The sequence below is a fragment of the Opisthocomus hoazin genome, chromosome 12, assembly GCF_030867145.1.
Source record: "Opisthocomus hoazin isolate bOpiHoa1 chromosome 12, bOpiHoa1.hap1, whole genome shotgun sequence".
NCBI lineage: Eukaryota > Metazoa > Chordata > Aves > Opisthocomiformes > Opisthocomidae > Opisthocomus > Opisthocomus hoazin.
Window position 1 is genome coordinate 15220190 of NC_134425.1, and position 22698 is coordinate 15242887.

The 22698-nt window shown below is 51.3% G+C and overlaps 1 protein-coding gene across 2 annotated transcripts in view; it reads right to left on the reverse strand.

Annotated features, from left to right (window-relative positions):
- LOC104328627 (hydrocephalus-inducing protein homolog) overlaps positions 1-22698 on the reverse strand; it is a 155061-nt gene that overhangs the window by 91463 nt on the left and 40900 nt on the right. The window contains exons 8-12 of one of the 2 annotated variants that reach the window (XM_075434192.1): positions 21952-22135; positions 12689-12788; positions 8598-8716; positions 5418-5641; positions 1638-1705 (exon numbers count right to left, since the gene is read on the reverse strand). In XM_075434192.1, coding sequence (XP_075290307.1) covers positions 1638-1705; positions 5418-5641; positions 8598-8716; positions 12689-12788; positions 21952-22135 — 695 coding nt within the window. Of the gene's footprint in view, positions 1-1637; positions 1706-5417; positions 5642-8597; positions 8717-12688; positions 12789-21951; positions 22136-22698 lie in introns of those variants that run through there. The other variant, XM_075434194.1, reaches the window with a different exon arrangement.

The following is a 22698-nucleotide window of genomic DNA, read 5'->3' on the forward strand; positions in this document are numbered from 1 at the left end:
CAGACCATTTATTCTGAAAATTCAACCCATAAAATTCCCTGTTAACCCTGTGAGCACTCTCACTGTTTTCAATATTGAAAGCAGCATATTGTCAGCAAGGAGCAGCTACAGTAACTGAAAGGATGGGGGGAATCAGGAATTCCAGCACGATGCAGAGCACTGTGATGCAGATCCTCTAGGCAGGATTCTTACGGCACCTCCTGTTTCGGTGCCACCAGACTGAGCACGTGACAATCTGCAGCCTGCTTCACCTGAGGCAAGCCTGATGCTTGCTGAGAACTCAGCAGGAGCCGTGCCTCACCTCACCTAACACAAACAGGGCCATCACATCCGTGCTGCACGCTGGCTTTCATTACTGCCCGCAAAGGCTTGCATCGCTTGAGCTTTAACACTCGCTTTCCGTGACGCCCCAGTGACACAACCGGGTGGGGACGTTCTCCAGAGACAGGACACCAGCCCACAGCCTGTGCTGTAGCGGACATCTGGCTTGGCTGGCCAGCTCTGCGGGAAGGAGACATCTCCCATGGGCTGCTTACTGAGTGGTATCCGCATACAGACCGGGAGGAAAACCAGCTGTGGGCACAGCAGAGAGTTCATCCGTGCCCATCGACAGCGAGCACTGCCCACCTCCAGCAAGGGCCCCGGCAGAGAGGCAGGAGGGGCACAAAAAAGCACAAACACGGACTTCCTGATCCCAAAGGAGACTGCAGTCTCCAGACACAGACAGCAGTCAGCAGCACAGCTCCAAGAAGCAAAAATACAAACAGCTGCCTTCAGCTGAAAGGGCCTTATTGATGAAATCGGATTAAGCAGGATGAATCTCCCATTACATAAACCTATTTCTGCCCAGCGCGTTCCACGTTGTTTTATTTATTCCGAAGGAAATGAAGCAGCAGCAGAGCAGTGACGGAGGGAGGGGAGGAAGCAGCTCAGGGAAGGCAAGGAGTTCTCTTACAAAGTCCACGAACAGCATGAAGACACAGAGGCATCCCGGGCATAGAATGATGATGACCCTTCAATAAATCCACTACTGATTCCACATCGAAACTTTAGATCATCTCTGCAAAAAGCCTTTTGTGAGACAGACGGAGAGCCAGATTCTGCATCTCAAGGGAGACGCTCTGGATGCTCACCACCGGCTCTGTCAGCAGGGCTGGGCTTTCGGCGGGGAAGGAGCAGGAGCCCATGTCTCTGAGGACCTCAGTGCCCGATGCAGAGCTATTGCTCGGACATATTGCCTGGTAGATGATAGCGAGGTGCCCTCACAGCACTAATTAACACCTCACACTAAAGGTCAAGCGGTTAAATGGTGTCCTTGCCTATCAAGAGGAACATTCCCCCAGAGAAGCTACAGGCTAGTAGGTGGCTTAAACCCCCGGGCCCTGCTGGGACAAGGACGTTCAGTCATTCTACTGCCAAGAATTGGGAGGCTGGGGTAGAAGAGAACGAGGGACACCAGAAAATACCGACTTTCCATTCCTTTGGTCCTATTTGATCTTCTGATGGCCCAATAGTGGCTAAGCAGCCGGCAGCCCTGGTTTTAACACCTCAAAGGCTGCTACGGAGGAACGCAATTGCTCTGTTTCGGGCGAGACACAGACCTCTCGCCTCGCGGTCCAAGCCTGGGGCACACTCACCGAAGGAGACGTCACCGAAGCGGAGGGCAGGCACATTGAAGTGGAAGGTGGGTCCGACGACGCAGCCCCTGTGAGGACAGAGACAGGCAGAGGAGGCATTGGCTCGGGTAAAGAGAAGCGCAAAGCGTTCAGCTTTTCCTCACCGCTCCGATGGACAAAAGCTGGTCTCAGAACCATGGCGGGTTTCAAACCAACCCATCACCTTTGTGCTCAGCATGGTGTCCATGCAGACAGCCAAAGCAAAGCAGTCTGCAGCTGGTAGGTGCTGATGTGTCTTAGGGCACCATGTCGGGCAGTGGGCCAAGGGTATGCCCCCCACGTTGCTGCCGACCCGATGAAGGACCCTGAACAAGTGCTGGCTCCATGCCTCAGTTTCCCCATCTGTAACGTGATGATGTTGAGGTCTCCACACAAAAGCGGACCCATTGTACTCACTTTCCCAGCTGCAGATTCCCTGCTTTGGTATTTCTTGCCGGAACTGGTGTTTCTGTGGAGTACATGAACATCTTTCTCAGAGGATCTTGATCCATGTGATTGTTATGCATGCAGGATTTTGTGGCCTGAAGCCAGGGGAGCCCCAAACATCCACTGAGAAGAGCAGCCAGAGTTTTACACAGGGGACAGGTGAATCTTGGAGGAAAGTATCAGCTTGTCACCAGTGCACCAGCTGACACATCCAAGAGCAATACATCTTAAGCTACTGAACACGGGTGTCCTGAACCCACCACACCTCCTTGCTCATCCTTCAGTATAGGAGCTGTGCTCCAGACTCCAAAACCCACTAACATCCACCAAAACCAGCACTTGAAGCCACACAACATTCTTTAATTTATTTCATGGCTGATGCCAATCAGCGCCAGCTCTGCCCCTTGGTTAAATCAGAGACCACACTGAATGGTGCCTTCTAGTATTCTTCACAGGACTGCCACCGGCTCTGTCCTGCACGGGAACAGACCCCAGCATCCTGCAGGAGGGACCTCTGGTCATCCGTGATGTCCCATTTCCAGCAGCCCTTTCTAAACACCAAAGCAACACGCATTCAGGACCTTGTCAGGTTGGATTCCAAGGAAAGAATAATCACCTCTGGTTTGGACATCTTCTGACTGCACAGTCAAAAAGCACGCAGAAAAACTGTCTTCCGGGAGTTTCAATTCAATGCTCGTTCTCGATTCTTGGAGCCAAATCAGTTCCTGAGAATAAGTCAGGGAGCAAATCCCTGCTGCTGCTGAAGGTCCCTCTCCAAGGACCTCACATCATCAGACCCACCTCCCAAGCCCCACCAGCTTGCTTCGCACAGAGCAAAGCGAGATGATGGAAAACTATCTGCAAACCAACTCCGACTGGGGATCGCACTGGGAAACTGCCACAGGTGAGCTTTGCTGGGCAAGTGGGGCAGTGACTGTCATTTCTGCGGGGTGCACTGGAGCTGGGCTCAAGCCAGTTAAACCTGAACAGCTGCCCAGAAGGCTCAGGCAAGGAGCCAGCCACGAGCTCTGCACACCACAGCTGATAACACCGCAGCCTGCAAGCAAATCGGGGGAAAAGCAGTGGGTTTGGCAACAACTGTGTTTTCCAGAAGCATTAAATAATGCACTTGTGCAGGGAGATCAGGGTCCTTGCAGAGCAGGAAGGATAACACAAGGCAGAAGAGGAACCACTTGAACTCTCATCCCCGTTCCTTCCTTCGCAGCCCAGTGTCCCACCAGCCAGCTCACCTCCATTCAAAAGAACTGGGAGTTTTTCTCCATGGGGGACTAAATCTGGTGCTCAAAGCCTCCCCAAGAAGGAGGCTCAGCTTGACCTGGTCGGTGGACGTCACAAAGGAGTTTGAAAACAAACAGCTTGAGTTGCGGGGCTGGAGAATGAGAGATAAGGCATCCTTGAAGCAACAGCAAGGCAAAACTCAAGGCGGCAGATGCCATCTCAGAGGAGCGGGCTGCAATGGGAAGCACCACTGAGGGACAGCTGTACGGGACCAGATGGGGATTCTGGGATACCATCAGACGGGCTACAAAGGAGCCACCAAACAAAAATGAGGAGCACAAGGATGGGGAAGAAATAAATAAAAAACGACCAGCAATCCTCTTTCACCGAGATGCAAGATCTGCACTGAGCCCAGGGCGGTACTGGGAGAACAGGGCAGAGAAGCGAAGGATGTGCTGGGCACTGGGAGCCAGGGCATCAGTGGAGAAACCAGGACCGCTCTGTTCAGTTGCGGGGAAACCAAGAGACAGCTACACCGCTGACAGCTCTTTCCTTCCTCGGGAGGAAGGCCATTGCGGGGCAGAGGCAGTGGGCACCGTCCAACCCAAACTGTATTTGACCTGTGAAAAGTGCATCTTTACAAGCGCAACCTGCCCTTGCTCAAGGAGAAAGCTGCTTATGCAATAACATCCTGTGACCACTTTGGGGGAGGAACAGAGGAGAATAAATTATTTGATTGTGAAATATTCCCTCTTGATTTCCAAAAAAAGCAGCGCTTTCCCTCCAAACACAAAGCCAGCCTAATTGTTTCTCTACTGAGGTCAACGGACCTACTCGCCATGCTTCTCTCACAAAGTAATAACCTTGTTGTTCTTTTTTATCCATTTCCCTTACCACACTGGTAAAATCGACTGCATATTCATTTCATTTCTTGACTACCTTGTCCTAGTGCCTCCCAACAGCAGCAGCCCGGGAGGCCCAGCCAGCCCGAGCTCCAGAGCATCAGCCTTCCTGCCTGCATCACCTTATCCCACCACCCCATGGTTAAGACCAGCTGGGACAAGCTCACACGGTGCTGTGGTCCCCAGAAGTGAACTTTGCCTCTCCTGTCATCAGTTGGTTTTTTTTTTTCCCCTCTTCCCCCTCTCCCCTTTGCTTGGTGAGGATTATCTTTTGCAATGGCACCAGCCCATGGGATGACACCCAGGTCCTTGTGACAGTACTTGCTGCAGAGCTCCCCATCTCCCGCATCAGCACTTTTCTGGCTGCAGAAAGGAGGTACCGCAGCACTCGCTGCACAAGAGCCGGGAGGACAGCTTGTCCCAGCGCATTAGCGTGAGAGATGACGGTGAGGCTGCTGCTACCCATTTTGTCTGGCTTATTAACAGAGGATTTTAAAAAACACTGCTTCTGGCTGTAGAATCCCCCAGGACTGGCCCATCGCTCAACCATCCCCAAAGCTCTGTTGGCCTCGTTGTGTGCTCAGGGGGAACACCTCAGACCATCTGCTGCCCAGAGCTGATACCATCACACTGTCTGCCACGGCCCAAGGGGCAACGAGCTACCTGTAAGCAGGAGTTACTCCAGCTCCCAAGTAACCCAGACTGTGGGCATCTCCACACCCTTCCTACACAGCAATCCAGCATGGGCAGTGTCATTGAAAGCCCCAGGATCCTTATGCAGAGATGGCAAAGGGTCACAAAAGGAACGTGCTGCTGCTGAACTCTGTGCAGACAGTGTCCTGGAAAGGCACAGAGCCACCCTGGCTCAACCGTGAAGGCAAAGACATTTCTCAGAGGAACCCAAGACTTTCAGAGTTAAACTGGGTATGGAGAACGTATGGTATGGTCATCCCCCCCTCACAGACGATTCTTCAAACTTCTTCATTTGCTGCTGCAATCACAGTTTTCAAACTGGAGTCAAGGTTAAAAAGCCCTGGCTCTTAGTCTCAGGTCTGATCCTAGCATCCTCACGCTAAGGCCTCAGACAACGCTTTTTTGCTCCACTCCACCACCAGACGAGGCTGGTGGGAGATGATCACAGATGTGTCCACCGAGCTCCTATAACCCTCCTCACCTGATGGTCAAGGTCACCGGCTCAGGGGATCCATTCACACTGAACCTGAATTCTTCTGTGAACTGCCCCAGAATGGTGGAACTGAAGGAGATCTGGATGACATGGAGCCCGTCTGGCAAAATGCTGCCCTCCTGGGGGAGAAACGTGAAGCAGGAGCCCAGAGCCGTAGCTGGAGGGACCAAGTTGAAGCAAGCATCGATGGCTCCTTTGTTAAACAGAATTGCCTGCAGCAGCAAGAAAGGAAAATGGAAACGTGTCAGGAATCTCCCTTTCTTACAGAAGACTGATTTGTTTTCTAATTAAACAATGAACATCTGTAAAAGGCAGAAGATGCTGTGTGCTGCTGCTTGGCAGAAGCCAAAGAAAATACAACAGGGCAAGTTCTGCCTTTGGGTTTTTTTCATGCAAAGCAGTGATAACTTCGCGTAAACAGAGTCACTCTGGGTTTATTCCACTGACACTGAGCAGTCCCCTTGGACTTGCAGTGCAGAGGACCTGCTCAGCATCACTGAGTTGATTCAGACCCATCCCCAAGCGCAAAGCTGGGAGTCTGCAGCATTACCAGTGAATCCTCAACTACTGCTTCTGCTCCGCATGAGCCGGATCCTGTCGAGGGCAGAACACCGTCAGCTTCCATTGCAGCCAACAAGTTCACTGCACACAGTAGAGGACACCTCAGGCCAGCACTACAACCAACTTCAGAAGCACTCCCCAACTCTGCTATGGTATATACTTAAGGTTTATTCTATTTTTCTCTTTAATCTGCTAGTTTCTTCATCTTTGCTCAACCAGAAATGTCAGGAATGGGTGAGTATGGTGCACAGGGGCTCCATCTATTCTAAAGAAATTATCTTTCATAAATACTCACAGCCACCACCTCAGATTTTACTGTTATTACTCTAAAAATGTAAACTTAGAACAAAGCTACATTTTGTCAAACACTCGAGCGATCTACTGCCTTCAACAGGCGACGCAATCCCACAGCATCTGTCGAGACTCAGCTCTTACATTGGTCGAGCAACGCCAGTGCCTGTCTGTGAGCCCCAGCACACTGTCAGCTGCCAGCAGACCTACTCGAAGCAAAGCTGTGAAGTTTCTCGTTGCTGCAGGGTGAAATCCTGCCATTTCCACAGAATTGCCTATCTGCTTTGGATTCCTTTGCCTTAATTTTTGGCCCTGCAAAACCTGACAGGAAACCTGCGATGGAAGCACAGAGACGTCCCTCCTTTAATTTTGTAGCCGCTGCTGAGAATACTCACCTATTCAAACTGCGCGATAGTAACTTGAAAACTACTCTCCCCTCTCCTGCGTTTTGCACTTTGGTTACAAACTACACTTCGGGATCCTACGCTGCGCTGAGGTTTACCTCCCGTCTAGCTGCTTAGGACAGCATTACCAGCATCATCTGCTTATCTGCATTTTCTGAAGTAATCAAAGTAAGAAATTGATATAAATGGAATCAATAAAGTATCAGCATTAAAAATGCAAAGAGAACACAATATTTCAGTAAGAAAACACCTTAACGTGTCCTTCCCTGCCACAGTCGAGATTTTGAAAGTGTCTGGCATGACGTATCGCCTCATTTTCTACCTCTTCCAGCTGCTCTATCCTATTTTTTTTGCAGAAAACTCGACACCATTGTGGAGAGGCAAATACATAGAGAATTCCTTTGCTTCATTTCCAGAAATGCTTTGCTCTTATAGAGCCAGGGATGCACCAGATCTGAAGTGTGGCGAGAGACTGGTCAGCAAGCGGAAGCGCTCCCAGCTTCTTTGCTAGGGACTGCTCCAGGCCGGGGGGCTGGATGGCGTTCCTCTGGCTCCCAGGAATCGGTAGGATGCGCTTAACTGAGAACTGTTTGCAATGGACCGGAGTTCAAAGATGGTAAATGTATTCCAGCTGCTTCTTAACAGTCAGACTACAAAGGCGCATTGCATCTAGGACCAAAAGAAAAGCCTCCGAATACTTCTCTTTTCGAGCCAGTGTTACTCTGCCCTGGTGAGAGTCCCATCTGCAGTGCTGTGTCCAGTTCTGGGCTCCCCAGTTCAAGAAAGATGAGGAGCTACTGGAGAGAGTCCAGTGGAGGGCTACGACGATGAGGAGGGGCCTGGAGCATCTCCCCTACGAGGAGAGGCTGAGGGTGCTGAGCTTGTTCAGCCTGGAGAAGAGAAGGCTGAGAGGGTGTGGCAGCACACCACAATAAGTTACAGCAGTCACAAAGCAAGCAAAAGCCAGCAGAAGCAGCAGCAGAAGCACTTTAATGGTTAATCATAACATTTTTATATCCCCTTGTCCCCCACCCACAGAGTCTCATTGGTGAGGGTCTTTTGGCATGTAGCTCCTTTGTTCTTCTGACTGGTCATCACGTGTCTGTACACACGACCTTCACGCTTATCGAAGAGTTGGATTTTCCCATCCTTTTTCTTCGTTCCTTTCCTCCCGTTTTTCAAGCACACGTGCACAAAATAATTAGCTCATAGATATGGCTCTGCTCCATCAAGACCATCAAGGCTGCCCGTGGTCCAGCCGATTCCCCCAAGAGGGGACCTTAGAAATGCCTACAAATATCTGCAGGGTGGGTGTCAGGAGGACAGGGCCAGACTCTTTTCAGTGGTGTCCAGAGACAGGACAAGGGGCAACAGACACAAACTGAAGCAGAGGAAGTTCCGCCTGAACACGAGGAAGAACTTCTTCCCTCTGAGGGTGACGGAGCACTGGACCAGGCTGCCCAGGGAGGCTGTGGAGTCTACTCCTCTGGAGATATTCAAGACCCACCTGGACACGGTCCTGTGCAGCCTGCTCTGGGTGACCCTGCTTCGGCAGGGGGGTTGGACTAGATGACCCACAGAAGTCCCTTCCAACCCCTACCATGCTGGGATTCTGTGATTCTGTCAAGCAGGGTTTTTTGTTATTATTTTGTAATTATTTTTTATGTAACCTCCCAGCTATTCTCAAAAGGAGGTTGCCAAAAGGCAGGGTTTAGGGCTTCAGGAGCAACATCCACAGCTTTCAGACCCCAAAAGCATCCAGATTCTGTCACACACCCTCCCCCAGATTTGACTATTACGTCAAATATTCCCTTGCTCCCAGCTGCTCGCGTTGCCGCATGTCCCGCAGGTCCCCGGGGCTGCCTGCTGTCCCCGGAGCCATCGGGATCCCCCCCCAGCCCCTGCTACTCACCTCGTAGCTGTGGGCCAATCCCGCAAACACCGTCCCAATGTCCAGCTGGTGAAAGCCGAAGTGGAGCTGAGGCCCAATGCCTTCCGCTTTGATGCACAGGGGCAGCCTGGTATCACGGCCTGGGGAGAGATTTCCATTTCAGTACAGTAATTCCCACTGTTATCCTGGATTTTCCAGGCTGCCTCAGTACTAATCCCCGACTCCAGGCTGGCAGGGACCAGCTCGAGATGCTCCAGAAGACACAGGACCCTTCTCTTCCCTCAGGAGATACATCCTTCGGCCAGCTTCTAATTTTTAACCAACCCTCCGGGCTGCTTTCCATTTTACCGATCAGTTTGCACCCTGAAAAAGTGATGCCGAGTTTAAAACCCCATCTCTGAGTTTCTTCCCGTGCACTTCAATGAGCTTTGAAATCAGTTCAGTGAAGGCGCAAAGCTCACAAAACAGAACTGGAGATGACAATACGCTGTCTATACCGACACGACTGAGACGACAGCACAAGAGTGGAGTAGTACAAACTCAAGAAAGGGGAAGCAAGGCTTACAGCCAAACTCTAAGGTGCTAAATTTCTTCCATGAGGCTGCTAACGATGGAGCGCAGGATCTGCCAGCCTGAAGGCTGTTCTGAACTACCGGAGCAGCCCAAAGCACCCCAATCCTTGATCCAATTTCGGCTCGGGTCTTGCTGCCATCTCATTCTACTCTGCCCAGAAAGCAAGCAGCACAAGCTGGAGAGCCCCAAAAGTTGTATATAACCTTCACTGGAGCTTTTGTGCAACAATATTCCTCTTTCCTCCCAGCTCCTCTTGTGCAACGCTCACTGGCTCTTACAGATTAGGGATTGAAGGTTGCTTTTTAAAGTCATCTACAGTTATTCAAGAGCGTCCAAATGGACTTTGTATTGGAAAGAGCAGCCCAGGTGTGACACCACCACGACTAGATCACAACTCGAAACCAACCTCTCCTGGAACAGCCTTTTCAATGAGTACTGACTTGTTGATGTTGCACCCACAGGATGAGGAGGTTTGATCCAGAAAGGAAGAGCTAGGGAGCTTTTGTTGAATTCCACGTGTTCTAAGTGTTTTTAGGTGTTAAGATCCAGCCAAAGCCCAGCTGATGCAGTGATGAGGGTTATGCTTCATGGCTCCAGCATTAATTGCAGGGCTGTGTATTTCCATTTCACAGATATTATAACAGAGGGAATATTGGGCACTCACCGTCAGAAGGTATCTCCATCTTGCATCACGTGTAGCCTAATTATCATTAAAAACTTTAGCTCTACACCATCAAAACTCTTAGAAATGGCAAAGATTTAAGCTACAAGCTTTTGCTCATGATCATGCTGAGACATGTCCCATGGCCACCGGGATTGAAAAATCAGCGGCAGTTCTTCCTCTTCTGCAGTAAGTCCTCAACCTCTCCTCAAGGTCCATGGAAAACATCCTTTCTTCTACTCTGCTTTGATCCTGGAACTTTAGGAAATCCCAGAAATTTTGTTCTTCCTCCTTCCAGGTGAACCTCAGAACTGGCTTTGCCCAAAGGACAAGCAGCAGACTGAACTAAAGGTGACATGCAGGAGAGGCGAGAGGAAATAGGAGAGAACATGTCCTCCTCTTAGCTAGGAGCTGGGGCTTTCAGGGGCATCCAGCCTTTGCCCAAGGCCTGGGTTCAGGTGGGCTGCAGCCCTGTGATGCTCCCACCAGAAACATGCTCCTGCACCACACAGACCAAGGGCATGGAGAGGCTACTATCCACACCTTGTACCGTGGAGTGAGAATTCAGATCTCAGGAGGAATAACACCTCGTTACGTCACGCAGGGCATACAATTTGGCATTGCTGCCCTGCTTTCAAATAAACAGGGGTGTAGGTGGCCCAACAGCACAGTCCTTTGTTGATGTGTGATCCTCATTTGGGATTTTGCATCTCCCTGAAAAAGTGGCTTAGAAATGGGTTTTGGAAGAGATCAGATGTAACCCAATACACTTCCATATTCAGAAAAAACAACAACAACAACAAAAGAATTTTAGGTGTCTGAGCACCCCACCGCGTGCTTCCTTCTGCCATTCAAGAGCCACGACTTACTTTGCACGAATAACTAAGTTCATTTTGAGCTTAAATATTTGCCAAGAGCACATTTCAAACCACTTCTTCACTGCCAGCTCTGGAAGTTGCCCAGTGCTGATCAGCTGTGTGGATCGCCAGATCCAGAAGCATCCGCTAAGCCATTTCTGGAGGCGCCTGCAACAGAAGCGGAGGCCAGCGAAGCCCCCCTCCAGTGGGGTGGGAGGTCCAGCTGCACAACCCACAGCGCTGCACTGGGGCAAAGCTTCTGAGCACTCCCAGCAAGGGGCACGCACCGTCCCCAAATCATCCACCGAAGGGATCTGTGACTGGCATACACACACATGAGGAAGGCAACCACGCTTCTCAGAGGAACCAAGAAGCAAAGTCAATTGACTCCCTAGTTCAAGATGGCTGCTGTCGTCTTCAACCTCTTTTGCACCCAGGGACCTTGACACTGGGACAGTTTCCACCCTGATGATGCCGTGGATCAGCTCTGTTTCATAAGGGATGAGTGCGTCATTTAAATGACCACCTTGAGGTCCTCTTCCAAGGAGCCAGTGGAAAAGTTCAGTTCTCCCGAGGGCCCATCGTAGTCTTTCAAGAGCAGGGTCCTCTTTCTAAACACCGATCATTTGCCCAGCACTGTTTCCTACAGCTCCCAGACCAGCTCAAGGGTTGCATGCAAGTAGTTTTTCTATTTCTCTGCAATGCAAAAGCTCTCCTGGTACAAATCCTGGACATCTCTGCAGCAAAGTGACCAACACCCTCATCGCCAGAGCAAAAAGCCCAGAGCCAGGAGTGCAGCACTGAGTGAGGAATCCCTTGGGAGCAACTCGTTAAATCAATCCTTCCCTTCCACCGCCCTAACAACTGCAGCTGGTGGGCAGGAAGACAGTTTGTTAACACAAGCCCTGTGTAATTACTGTAGGTGGCATTTGCCGAGTAAACCCTGTGCTATTACTGTATAAATATAAATCTGTTTCATGACATCTGCATCCGTCAGCTTGGAGCAGTAAGGAAAGCAAGAAAGCAGCTGGGTTGGTGATTGCAGCACCCTCCAGAATGGGAGCCCGGCTGCTGGAGGACCACAGGCCTCATGCCTTTTCCTCTTAGATGGAGGAAAACCATCATGTTCCCTGGATGGACACCTGACAGCCATCTCCCACTCTCGAAAAACACCTCCAGCAGCACCAGGCAGAGACGCAGAGCAAGGAGAAGGTAACCCAAACCACGCAGCTCGCTGCAAGCATCCCCTGCCCCGTGCTAGCACAGCAAAGCGATCACCTCAGTAAGGGTAAAGACGGTGTAACTCAGGTGGGTCAAGGATAACTGCTCCCAGAAAGAGACCTGACAGCACTTCCGTAGGACAGGATGAGCAGACAGCTTGTCTAGCAGACTGCTCGGCCTCTGATTCCCAGGGCGGCTGTTCACCCTGCTGAGTGCAGTAAGCCCTGTACAATGCTACCCAGAGGCACCACGGACTCGGAGCCACAAGGTGACAACTCCCACCGTGCAGGGAGAGCTGTGGGTGCTGGCCAAGATGGTCCTTTCGCAGAGCCCAGCCACCCAAGGTCTGGCAGCATCTGGGCAGCAAGAGGTGGCCCAGGGTCCGCGAGCACATCTGGAGCTGAGCTCCTACTGCCTCAGGACTCTGATGACACACCCACATAATAAAGACTCATCTTGGAGGTAAATGGTCTATAGCGGCTCAGCGCTCATTCACTAAAGCTCTTCTGCTGTGTAGCTGTTTGGCCTTTAAAGACACCTCACAGCACAGTAAACGCTGGCAAACCCACAGCTCAAAAAAATTATCCTTTCACTGCTTTGGTTGTTCTGGGATCAGCAATCTAGAGCCCCACATGCCGAGCCCTGGCCTGGAGACCCACTGGAAACCGCAGGGACAGTGGGCACGTGCCAGCACTGCCCTGCTGACCACCGACCCTCCTGAGGAATTACCCAAGAACCGAGCGGGCTGGGTCAGTTTGTGCCTCGCCTGCGCTGCGGGGAGCAGGATAAAGGAGCTGTACCTGAGATGTCGCAGTAGACTGTTTGTTGATAGACTCTGGCCTCTCGGGGTTTGAAGATCACATTAATTTCAACCGAAGAATTTGGCCAGACATCTCCCTCCTAAAACAGAGACAGCAAACCATTTATCTTCAGACACAAAGATTTCTTCTTTTCAACCACAGCCATGTAGCCTTTATTAGAGCATCAGTGAAAAGCAAGGAGCAAGCAACACTTTTCAACAAAATTTATTAGAGTTTGGAAGCAGCTGCAAAGAAGCTTTCCAAGTCCCTTACCTTCACCAGCATCTGGTAGAGACATTTTGTTAAATTAGGGCTATAATGAAGCAACCCAACTGGCTCACACTCCAGTGAACCAAGGGGGATTTCTTCAGAGGTACCAACCAGCCTAAGGGGAGGTAGCTCTCTCCTGCAGACCCTCCCTTACATCCCTGTATCGCTATGGCTACGGGAGTGCTTTTACTCAGGATCAAAAGAAAGTCAGTAAATCAAATGGATTTTTCCATTCTTAGTTACGATGGTGCTGCCTCTCCTACCCTTCACCTATATCCCTACGTACATTGATAACGTACTCAGTGAGCTGGGTCACCCAGCGCCTGGCAGAATGAGCCCTTCACCCCAGGGATCAGCGCAGAACAGGCTCCTTCCCTCCAACGGCTGCTCCTGCCCCGCGTTGTGCGCAGCCAGCCAGCACACAGGCTCTTCCAGCTGACGGACGATCCCAGAACAGCATTGAGAGTCGGATGCATCCGTTTCCCTGAACACAGGCTCAAACAAGGAAAGATGGGATTTGCTTACAGTTCCACACCCCTCTCAGCCAACAAGCTCTTTTCCTCATCACGCTCTTGCTCAGGGATTTCAGTCTGGGCCACGCTACCAGTGTGTTTGCAACCGTATGCTGCTTCTACAGGGTCTTCTCTCCCAGCGAGTCCTGACGCTGGTGCTCAGTCCCCAGGAGCCTCGTTGCACACTTTCAGAGGCTTCCCTGGCTTGTAAAGGCTCTCGCTATGACATGGCAAGTTATTAGGCTTCAGCTACAAATAATTCCCCAATGCACAGTCTGATCAGAGTCACCAGAACGGAGGGAAGGACAGGCGAGGAAAACCGTTTCAAACACCAACAAACCATCATCACCAGAATGCTAAGAAAAGGCAAGTCAGAAAGAATAAATCCACTTGGATTCCTCTCAAAACACAGAGCGAACATTTCCCAGATCAGACGTACTTCGTGTTCCTATGCAGCAAGCAACTGAATGAAGCTGAAGCCTTATTATAGGGCAACAAGCTTGCTTGAGGAAGGAAAGTGGGGACATCAGCCAGCGACCCACAGTCAACGTACCAGATACCAGAGCCTTTGGGTCCCACAGCAATGCTGCATGGACTGAGCACCCACAGAGTTAGCTTGGATTCGCAGGAATAAAAGCACTCAGGGTGCTCGAACAATGTCAGCTCTGCCACAACGCCTGGAGCTTGCCTAAGCCGAGCCACCAAGAAAAAAACCACTCAGATGATTGATTTCCCTGGCTCAGCTAATTAGAGTCTAATAACTCACCAGTGCTCATCACCCAGCTGCTCGCTGTGTGTTTCACAGCCTGAATTCTGTGGTCCACCCCCCAGGCGGGCTGTCCCTGGGGAGGGGGGGATGCACTAGGCAGCTGCGTGAGCGTGCTGCGAGCCCACCGGCCATAGCTGCGCACACACCTCAGATCAGCATCGCTCCGTGCTCCTCCTCACAGAGGGCTGCATAACCCGAGCTGCCCAGCAGGCCACTGGTTGTCCAGCTGCTGCGGTCCTCTGCCCTCACTCGGTTCCTGCACAGTGGACAGTGCCCTGCCACGCTTACCAGCACCATCAGCGACACTGACACTCACGGAATCCCAGCATGGTAGGGGTTGGCAGGGACCTCTGGGGGCCACCCAGTCCAAACCCCCTGCCGAAGCAGGGTCACCCAGAGCAGGCTGCACAGGACCGTGTCCAGGCGGGTCTTGAATATCTCCAGAGAAGGAGACTCCACAACCTCTCTGGGCAGCCTGGGCCAGGGCTCCGTCACCCTCAGAGGGAAGAAGTTCTTCCTCCTGTTCAGCTGGAACTTCCTCTGCTTCAGTTTGTGCCCGTTGCCCCTTGTCCTGTCGCTGGGCACCACTGAAAAGAGTCTGGCCCCGTCCTCCTGACACCCACCCTGCAGATATTTATAGGCATTTCTAAGGTCCCCTCTCAGCCTTCTCCTCTTCAGGCTGAAGAAGCCCAGCTCCCTCAGCCTCTCCTCATAGGAGAGATGCTCCAGTCCTCTCCTCAGTAGCTCCTCATCTTTCTTGAACTGGGGAGCCCAGAACTGGACACAGTACTGCAGATGGGGCCTCACTGGGGCAGAGTGGAAGGGAAGGAGAACCTCCCTCGACCTGCTGGCCACACTCAATGCACCCCAGGATCCCATTGGCCTTCTTGGCAACCAGTGCACGCTGCTGGTTCAACACTCCCTACCAAAGCGTCGAGGAAGGGCATTAACGAAATGCTGAGAGCAGAGATGATGGTTGAGGTCTGCATCTTATAGAGGGGCATAAAGCAGGGGAGGAGAGTGCATCCTGAGCCTTCAAACCAAAACGCAGGGGTGTAGTAAAAGAAGGAAATTCAGCAACGTGTGGGAATGAAACGAGCCCGATTTCAGCACAGCCACCGAGATCTCCCTAAGGGGAAGCCTCCAGTTGCTCCGCAGAGCTTCACACGCCAGACAGCAAACCGGGGAGAAAAAAATTTAAATGAGCCAGGCCAGGACCAGCGAGGCTGAGGGTGAAAACCGATGCCAGGATTTGACTGTAGCTCTGCCATCAGGCATACGAGGGCTGGGCACAGCTGGGTTACCGGGGCCACACAGCTTAGAGCTTGCGCTGGCTGCCAGACAGACCATGCCTACCATAAACCAACCATCTGACTTGCTGGGACTGTGTTACTGCTTGCCAGACTCTGGGATCTACCTGAAAAAGCAGAGCGAGATTTTATACTGTGGTACCATTTTTAGTGCAACACTGGCTGCTCCCAAGCAGAGTTCACACCAACAAGCAGGAGGTCTCAGAGCCAAATCGCTCCTGGGAAACTCAGAGAGCATCCCTCCTTCCACCAAGGCCAGAGAACAAGCTTCTCCAAGCACAACGCAGCACTATCGGCCTTTCAAGTCAACTATTTAACAAAGTACTGTTTTGGTCCTCGCTTCTGCCGGATCGCAGGCTGATGGGACTCACCGGGCTATTTTATGTGCCACAATCAGATATATCGGCCCTGCGGACACTGCGGGTAGTTTGGTTATTACTCAGAGGCTGACAGAGGCAATACATCTCCCATTAATGGAAGCAAGCGTAAGACAATTCATAAGCAAAAATGAAGCTAAGCAGGGAAGGAAGAAAATTAAAAAGAACCATTGGCCTGATGAATATGTATCTGCCAACAACAGCACAGCTTTCTAGCTGAGCGAGTTTAGCTGACTTTGGGATTCGATGAACTCCAAGGCCAGCACGTCTGCGACAGAAATATAACCGACACGGTGATCTTACCCCACTGTTTCGGAGCACGGTAACAGCAATATATCACGGAGACAGAGATAGGGACAGACTTGACAGGGCAGGGGACCTCAGAAGGCAGTGCACAGCCAGAAGGCAGGGACAACAGCGGGAGATGGTTGAGAAACAGAACAAGCTTGATGCTCCTGACAGCTCTGTCTTGCTACAACCTGCACCCACATCGCCTGTCCCACTCCAGTCGCTGCCAGCTGAGCTTTGGGCAAACAGGACTAGGATGGCAAACTTTCCCCGTTCCCCCACCAAGCTCCAGCAGCCAGCCAACCCGACACTCTCCGTGCCTGAGCCCCTAACGCCATTTGCACAGCAACGATCCCAACCGCAGCGACGAATACGCACAGGGAGACATTGTGACTACAGCAAGGAGAAGGTCACAGAAAAGAACCTCATAAAAAAAAAAGAACAGTTCAGTAATTCTGCTTCCCCATTTCACAGCCTACAGAAATGGAGGCATAGCGAGGGTTTCACGCACCACAGAGTCCATCCAGGCGGTGCTTCCAATGCTCCCCTCAGGGCAGCACCACTAGCCCCAGTTTCTCCAAGGAGGTCCCAGCCTACAGAAGGGATAAGGGCTGAATCTTCAAGGCCTGAATGCCCTCAGGTGTTCAGGAGAGATGTGGGAGTATTCACACTGTGCAAACTTTATATCTCTAACTTGAATCATCTACAGCGAGCCTCGGGCTACAAAGCCTACCTTCCCCTTGAATGCAGAAGCTGAATGAACATCCCAGGTTCTCCACCAACCCAGGACACCCGATTTTTGTGTCCAAGGCAGGCAGTGAGGATACCCCTCCTCCCCAGAGTAGTGTGAAAACCTTTGACAGTCCTCAAACCACACCAGCAGTGTACTAGCCCAAGAAGCGCACGGCTACATGCTGTCTCATCATCCAGAGAGCAGCCTCTGTACGTGCCCTGGGGTCTCTGCAGGCACTCAGCCCGAAACCAAGAGCTGCCCCATGGAACAGTCCCTTCCAGGCTTTGCAGCTTTGGATTAACCTGGTTTGGGGTTCGGGACAACAGCAGCTACACTTCTCCTGTTCTCAGGGGACAATTCCTCTTGCACAAAACTGCCTTGTGCAATCAAGCCTGCTTCACCATCCTCTCTCCCTCCACCCTGGGACCTATCTCCATGAAACCCCTGTCCCCAGCAGTCCCTACACATCTGAAAGGCACCAGGCAGCTGGACCCTGGCAGAGCCAGCAGCGATCCCCTGCCTCCCACCGGGAGCCAGGGTTTGCACCCAGCAGGACATCTCACATCACCTCCTGGGCACAAAACCGTGCCTGCCTTCATCTTTGCAGAAGATATCTGGAAACCAGCTCGTACATGGAGGCAAGGCCCTGTCAGAGGGCTGGCTACCACAGCTGGGACTCACTGTCCAAAGCTCCGTCTCCTTCGGGACAAGCGGACATAGAAGGCAAGAGAGCAATGTCTGAGCTTTGCAGTCTGCTCAGGCTGCCTGCTGGTCTCTACATGGGATAGGAGACATTCCTCGTGACACAGAAAGCCGTAGTTGTCCTGGCCTCATCCCATTCCTGCATCAGCATTGCTGTCAGAAGGGGAACCGGAGCTGGGTCAGTACCAGCAGGGCATTTATCTGATTCTAGAACTCGATCCTGGCCCAAGGTAACCTAAACTGAGCATCAAAATGGTGAACTTCCACCGCACCAAAAAAAAATATACAGCTTCAGCAAGAAGCTGGGAGAACTCCACAAGTGTAAATCTCCGAGCAGCGAGGGAGAGGAAACGAGTCCCTGCAGGCGTTACTCAGAGCAGCCGAGTTCTGGGGGGATGATTGGCTCAACACCGCTGAGACCACAGCGACTGCCGCAATGTTGCTGGGATCTCTCTGTACATCGTACATTCACCAGTGCGGGAGGGAGCCTTCAGCTCTGGGCCGATGCCATTGCTTCTTTTATAACCTAAAAAGATGAGCGTGCAGCACACAAGCCCCCTTGCCACAAGGATGCCTTGCCGTGCCCTGGGAAGCCGTTCAGTGATACAAGAGCCTGACAAGGGACAGATCTGCACACATCCAAGGTGCTGCTGGCTCCCAAGGCACAGTCAGATGAGACTCCTCCAAGGCACCGGAGGAAACAAGCCTACGGACTAGCAACAAAACTCCTCCTTTCCTATGCATCAGTACAGCTCTCGAACAATCCTAATGCAGCATCATTACCAGAGCCTTGCATTCACATCCTCGCTCCCACAAAAACCCGCATTGGCAGTTAATAGACTCAAGTCTCTTGGGCTCCTGATATGAAATCACCATTCTGCAGAAGTCTATGTATTTGAACAGAAACTTTTGGCAGTACTTCCACAGATAGCTTCCCTTTATTGTCAGCGAAGCCATAAGCCAGACCGCTTGACTCCAAAGGTGGAGGGCAAGAAGAAATAATCAGTCACACTTTATTCTACTGTTCCACGGCTAAACCAAGTTCTTTAAAGACATAACCACTCTGGGAAACTTTTGTCATTTCTCCCTTCATTACTGTTGTATGTTGGACCATAAAACTAGAAAATACTGTGAATTATTTCTCCTGGGAAATTAAAATAGGCTGTTGAAGAGGTTCCTCACATTCCTGCTAGCCCACAGGGAGGAAAGAACTGCTGGTTAAAAGGATATGCTTCGCTGCCCACCCCGTAAGGCCACTGCTACATGCGTATGAGCCTCAGGACATCGCAGGGGCCAGCGGTCTGCCTGGGCTAGCACGTTCTCTACAGGGTGGTAGTTCAGTCAGAGCATGGAAAACTACGGTGGATGCTCACCAGGACAGAAATAAACTTCTGCAGTGCTGCGAACATGATATCGCAACGCTTCTAGCTTAACGTCAGCCTCAGACAGGTTGCATTAAACACAGATGGTGGATGCATGACGATACAGCACAAACTCCAGCGGTTGTACGCTGGCTTTGCTACAGCATCAAGCCAACATGACACCGGAGGGGATGGCACACTCTGACACACAGCTACAGAAGTGACCTCTACGCAAGAGCCCAACCATAAATACATGCAGATCCTATTTCTCCTCCCTCAGCCCCTAGATAATGAGAGTCTGCTTGATCTCCACCAGCCTGCATAAGAAAAAGCCAGTCTTGAAAAGCTGGGCACCACCAGCTGTTGGCCAAACCGCCTGTTTTGTTTTGCAAAGGTGATCCCCAGAAAGGAAATCACTGCTCAAAGCAAACAAAACAACAAATACAGAGCTGGCAACAGACGACAGCTAAGTGCATCCTGCTAGTTCAGGGCGCTTAGGAGAAAGGCAGCGCCAAACCTCACATCTGTCTCTTTCCATAAATAGCTGAACCCCCAGCAAGCTGTGGGACAGACCACAGCTCCCACTGGAGATGGTGCCTTCTGCCAAAAACTGAAGCGCTCTGCGGTAACCTCTCATTTGGATGGGGACCAGCTCGGTTCCCCAGCTGAGGTGAAGGTCTGCAGCAACAAACAACACTGTTACCTCCTGGTCCAGCCTCGGGATCAACAAGGGCAGCAGTTTCATAACCTGAACACCTTGAGGACCACCTCCATCGGCTCAGAGTTAACACCTGACACTGAGGCATCGCTACCAGGCAACGACAGGACAGGGATGACTTGTCAAGGTCAGTGCAACAGTAGCAAATCTCCGTCCTCCCTTTCCTCTAGTTTCCATTTCCAAGGAGTCAGCTCCCACGTGTCTGCAATGTGACTTACAGCTAAGCTGTGGTGGGGAGGATGCAGCAAAAAGCAAGGACTTTGTCCTTCGGTAGCCACCTGGGCTTCTATCACAGCTGCTTCTGCTGACGTATCGTGTGTATTTGCAAAACTGAATTAAACCACATTTGAGATGCGCTCGGAAAGTCAGAGTTGCATAACAGCTTGTTTCCCACAGGCTTGGACGGCTGCTCAAAGCGTTCATGGTCACGTGGTAATTCCAAAATCACTGCCTCCTCTTTTTTGTTATTATTTTTATCAACCAGTTAACTCTGCGCCGACTGAAGCGACCTGCTGCAGCTTCTACACACAGCATCACCTGGAAATACCGGCAGCTAACGGTCCGCTTCCACAGCAAAGGTTCTGCACAAAGCCTGCAAAGCCACCCTGCCCAGAAAGTGGTCCCAAGGCTGCTGTCCCCCCATCAGCTTCCTAACTTCCAGAAGCAATTACCTCCTCTAGTCACTCCTTACAAGGGTTCTATAGGGTGCTCCCAGACATCACGGGTGACAGACGGCAAGGGAGCAGCCACATCTGCCCAGAAGGTCGGTGAGGCAGCACGGTCCCAGCTTTGGGGGGGCCCTTCCAGCAGGAAGTCAGTGGCAGTGGATTTTTAGATTCTACATTTGATAAAGAGGAGTAAATACTTACTATCCTTTGATGTGAAGCCACCCATATGTCAAGAGGAGGACAGACATGAGCAAAACTGAACATGAAACTGATTACTCCATAAATAATGGAACTGGTGATTGGTTGGTAATGCTGGACAGGACAGCAAGGGAGACACTCGTGCAGTAGCCTGCTTATATTCAGTCCCAGAGCAAACTCTGCAGCATTAACACAGCCATTTAGGAGAGGTTACCACTCAAGCCTTGAGGCCAGGCGACACCTTATGTCCATACATCACGATGAGAAGTGGCAGAACTCCATACCATGGGCAGCCAGACTACTGGACCTCACCTCAATGCACTTCGGGAGCTCAGAGTGGGTTAAGCTAGTTGTGGAGACATAGTCCGACCCTAATGAAGCAGCAGCCCTGGGCGACACTCCAAAATCAGCTCCGACGCTCTGCAAGATGCTCAGCTCCCACTCTCTACAATATTCTCACTGCTCTGACACAGTCTCTTGGTCACATCATGCTGCTGTTAGCTACACTGGTGTGAAACTGCAGTTATGCTGACGTTAGTGGCGCTCAGCCTTATATGGGCAATAGAAGTAATCAAGAGAATACGATCCCACTCCTTGAAAAAAAAATAGGTTCATCTATTTTAACAAGAAAAAAAGAGGTTGGGCTTATTCTAGGGTTCGCTGCAAAGATGAGAAGGGATTTTGCACTGCTCAGACAGCAGGCATTCTTCATCTCAGACCATACAAGTACTCACAATCAGGGCTTTGGCTGATTGAAGGACGTGGGGTTTTGCTTGTGTAGAGAAAAAAAATAAAACGTTTTCAGTACCTATGGGCAACAGAATTCAAAAAGCCCACGTAAACCTGCCAACCTTGTGTCCAGGCTCACGGATGACACTGGAAAGGATATTCAGACATGGTGTAAGTTCAGGTTATCTGAAGGAATTGGTGTTTCTGTGATTAAACTTGGGCTGAACTTAGCCTCCTTTCCACAGAGGACCATTTCATTCTTCAGGTCAATATGTGAACTGACACTGCTCTAATATCCTTTGTTAATCCCCAAACAGTCTACGTAAGGTGTGCCCTTACACATAATAATCGATACTTCTGAACACCGTCAGTACACTTCAGTGCCCTTAATTTATAGCCCTTAATTCATAGCCCTTAATTCATAGCCCGTGCAGCAGAGCTCAGCTTCAGGCAGGCTCTCGCTGCCTGTCAGGAGCCCGCAGTTCAGAAATGCTTTTTGCAACAAGCTCTGCCAGCCTCACTAGAAACCTGTTTTCTCTCTTTATGCATCAAGCCAGCTGATGTGGGGATCTGCCAAGCGACCTCATTTGAGGAGGAGGAGGAAGAGGGGTTGTCAGCTATGGCTTACCACTGGCTCAATGGTGAAGATATCGTCAGAGAAAAGCATGGAGTCTCCTTGCACCTTCGCTCTCTGGTTCTGGAAGGCGCGGGACAGAAGGGAAAGGCGTTCTCGGACAGTGGGGTCCACCGTGCACTCCTTGAGAAAATAAGCTGTCTCGTCCTCCTCCTGCCTCTGCAGCCTGCAACACTGCCTGCAGCCAGGGGAGAGGCAAACCACACGGAGAATTTAATAAGCGACATCTTTGCAGAGACTGTCGTATAAGTGCAGGGGCAGCGAGGCGCACGGGGAGGAACAGCAGCAGCCCAGCAAGGGATTGACCCCGACCCATGGGGTCCCAGACGGATCAGGTTATCCCTTGTTGCTCGCTGGCATGGCAGGTAGATTTACTCCATGCTTTATAAGCTAAGAAGAGGGTTTTTGAAAGCTGGCAGTCCTCAAGAGAGCAACGTGGCTCTAAGCCACTGCCAGGACTGATGGAGAAGCCACCAACCAACCTCAGCCAGCCTTTCCTACCACGGAGCTGCTGTGGGCAGGCAGATCACAAAGATCAAGGAGCACCCACTGCAGTGCTTCCCAAGGACGGGGAGCAGCTGGGTTTCAGCTGCAGATTCCCAGCGTCGCTCTCGCTTCTTCCTGTTTGGACCTGCAGGGATAAGCAAATGATACCTGCCCTCCGTTCCCTGTGCTGCCTTTCACTAGAGGATCCCCGAGCCCTTGAACAGCAAACTAACGAATCCAGGCATCACACCACCT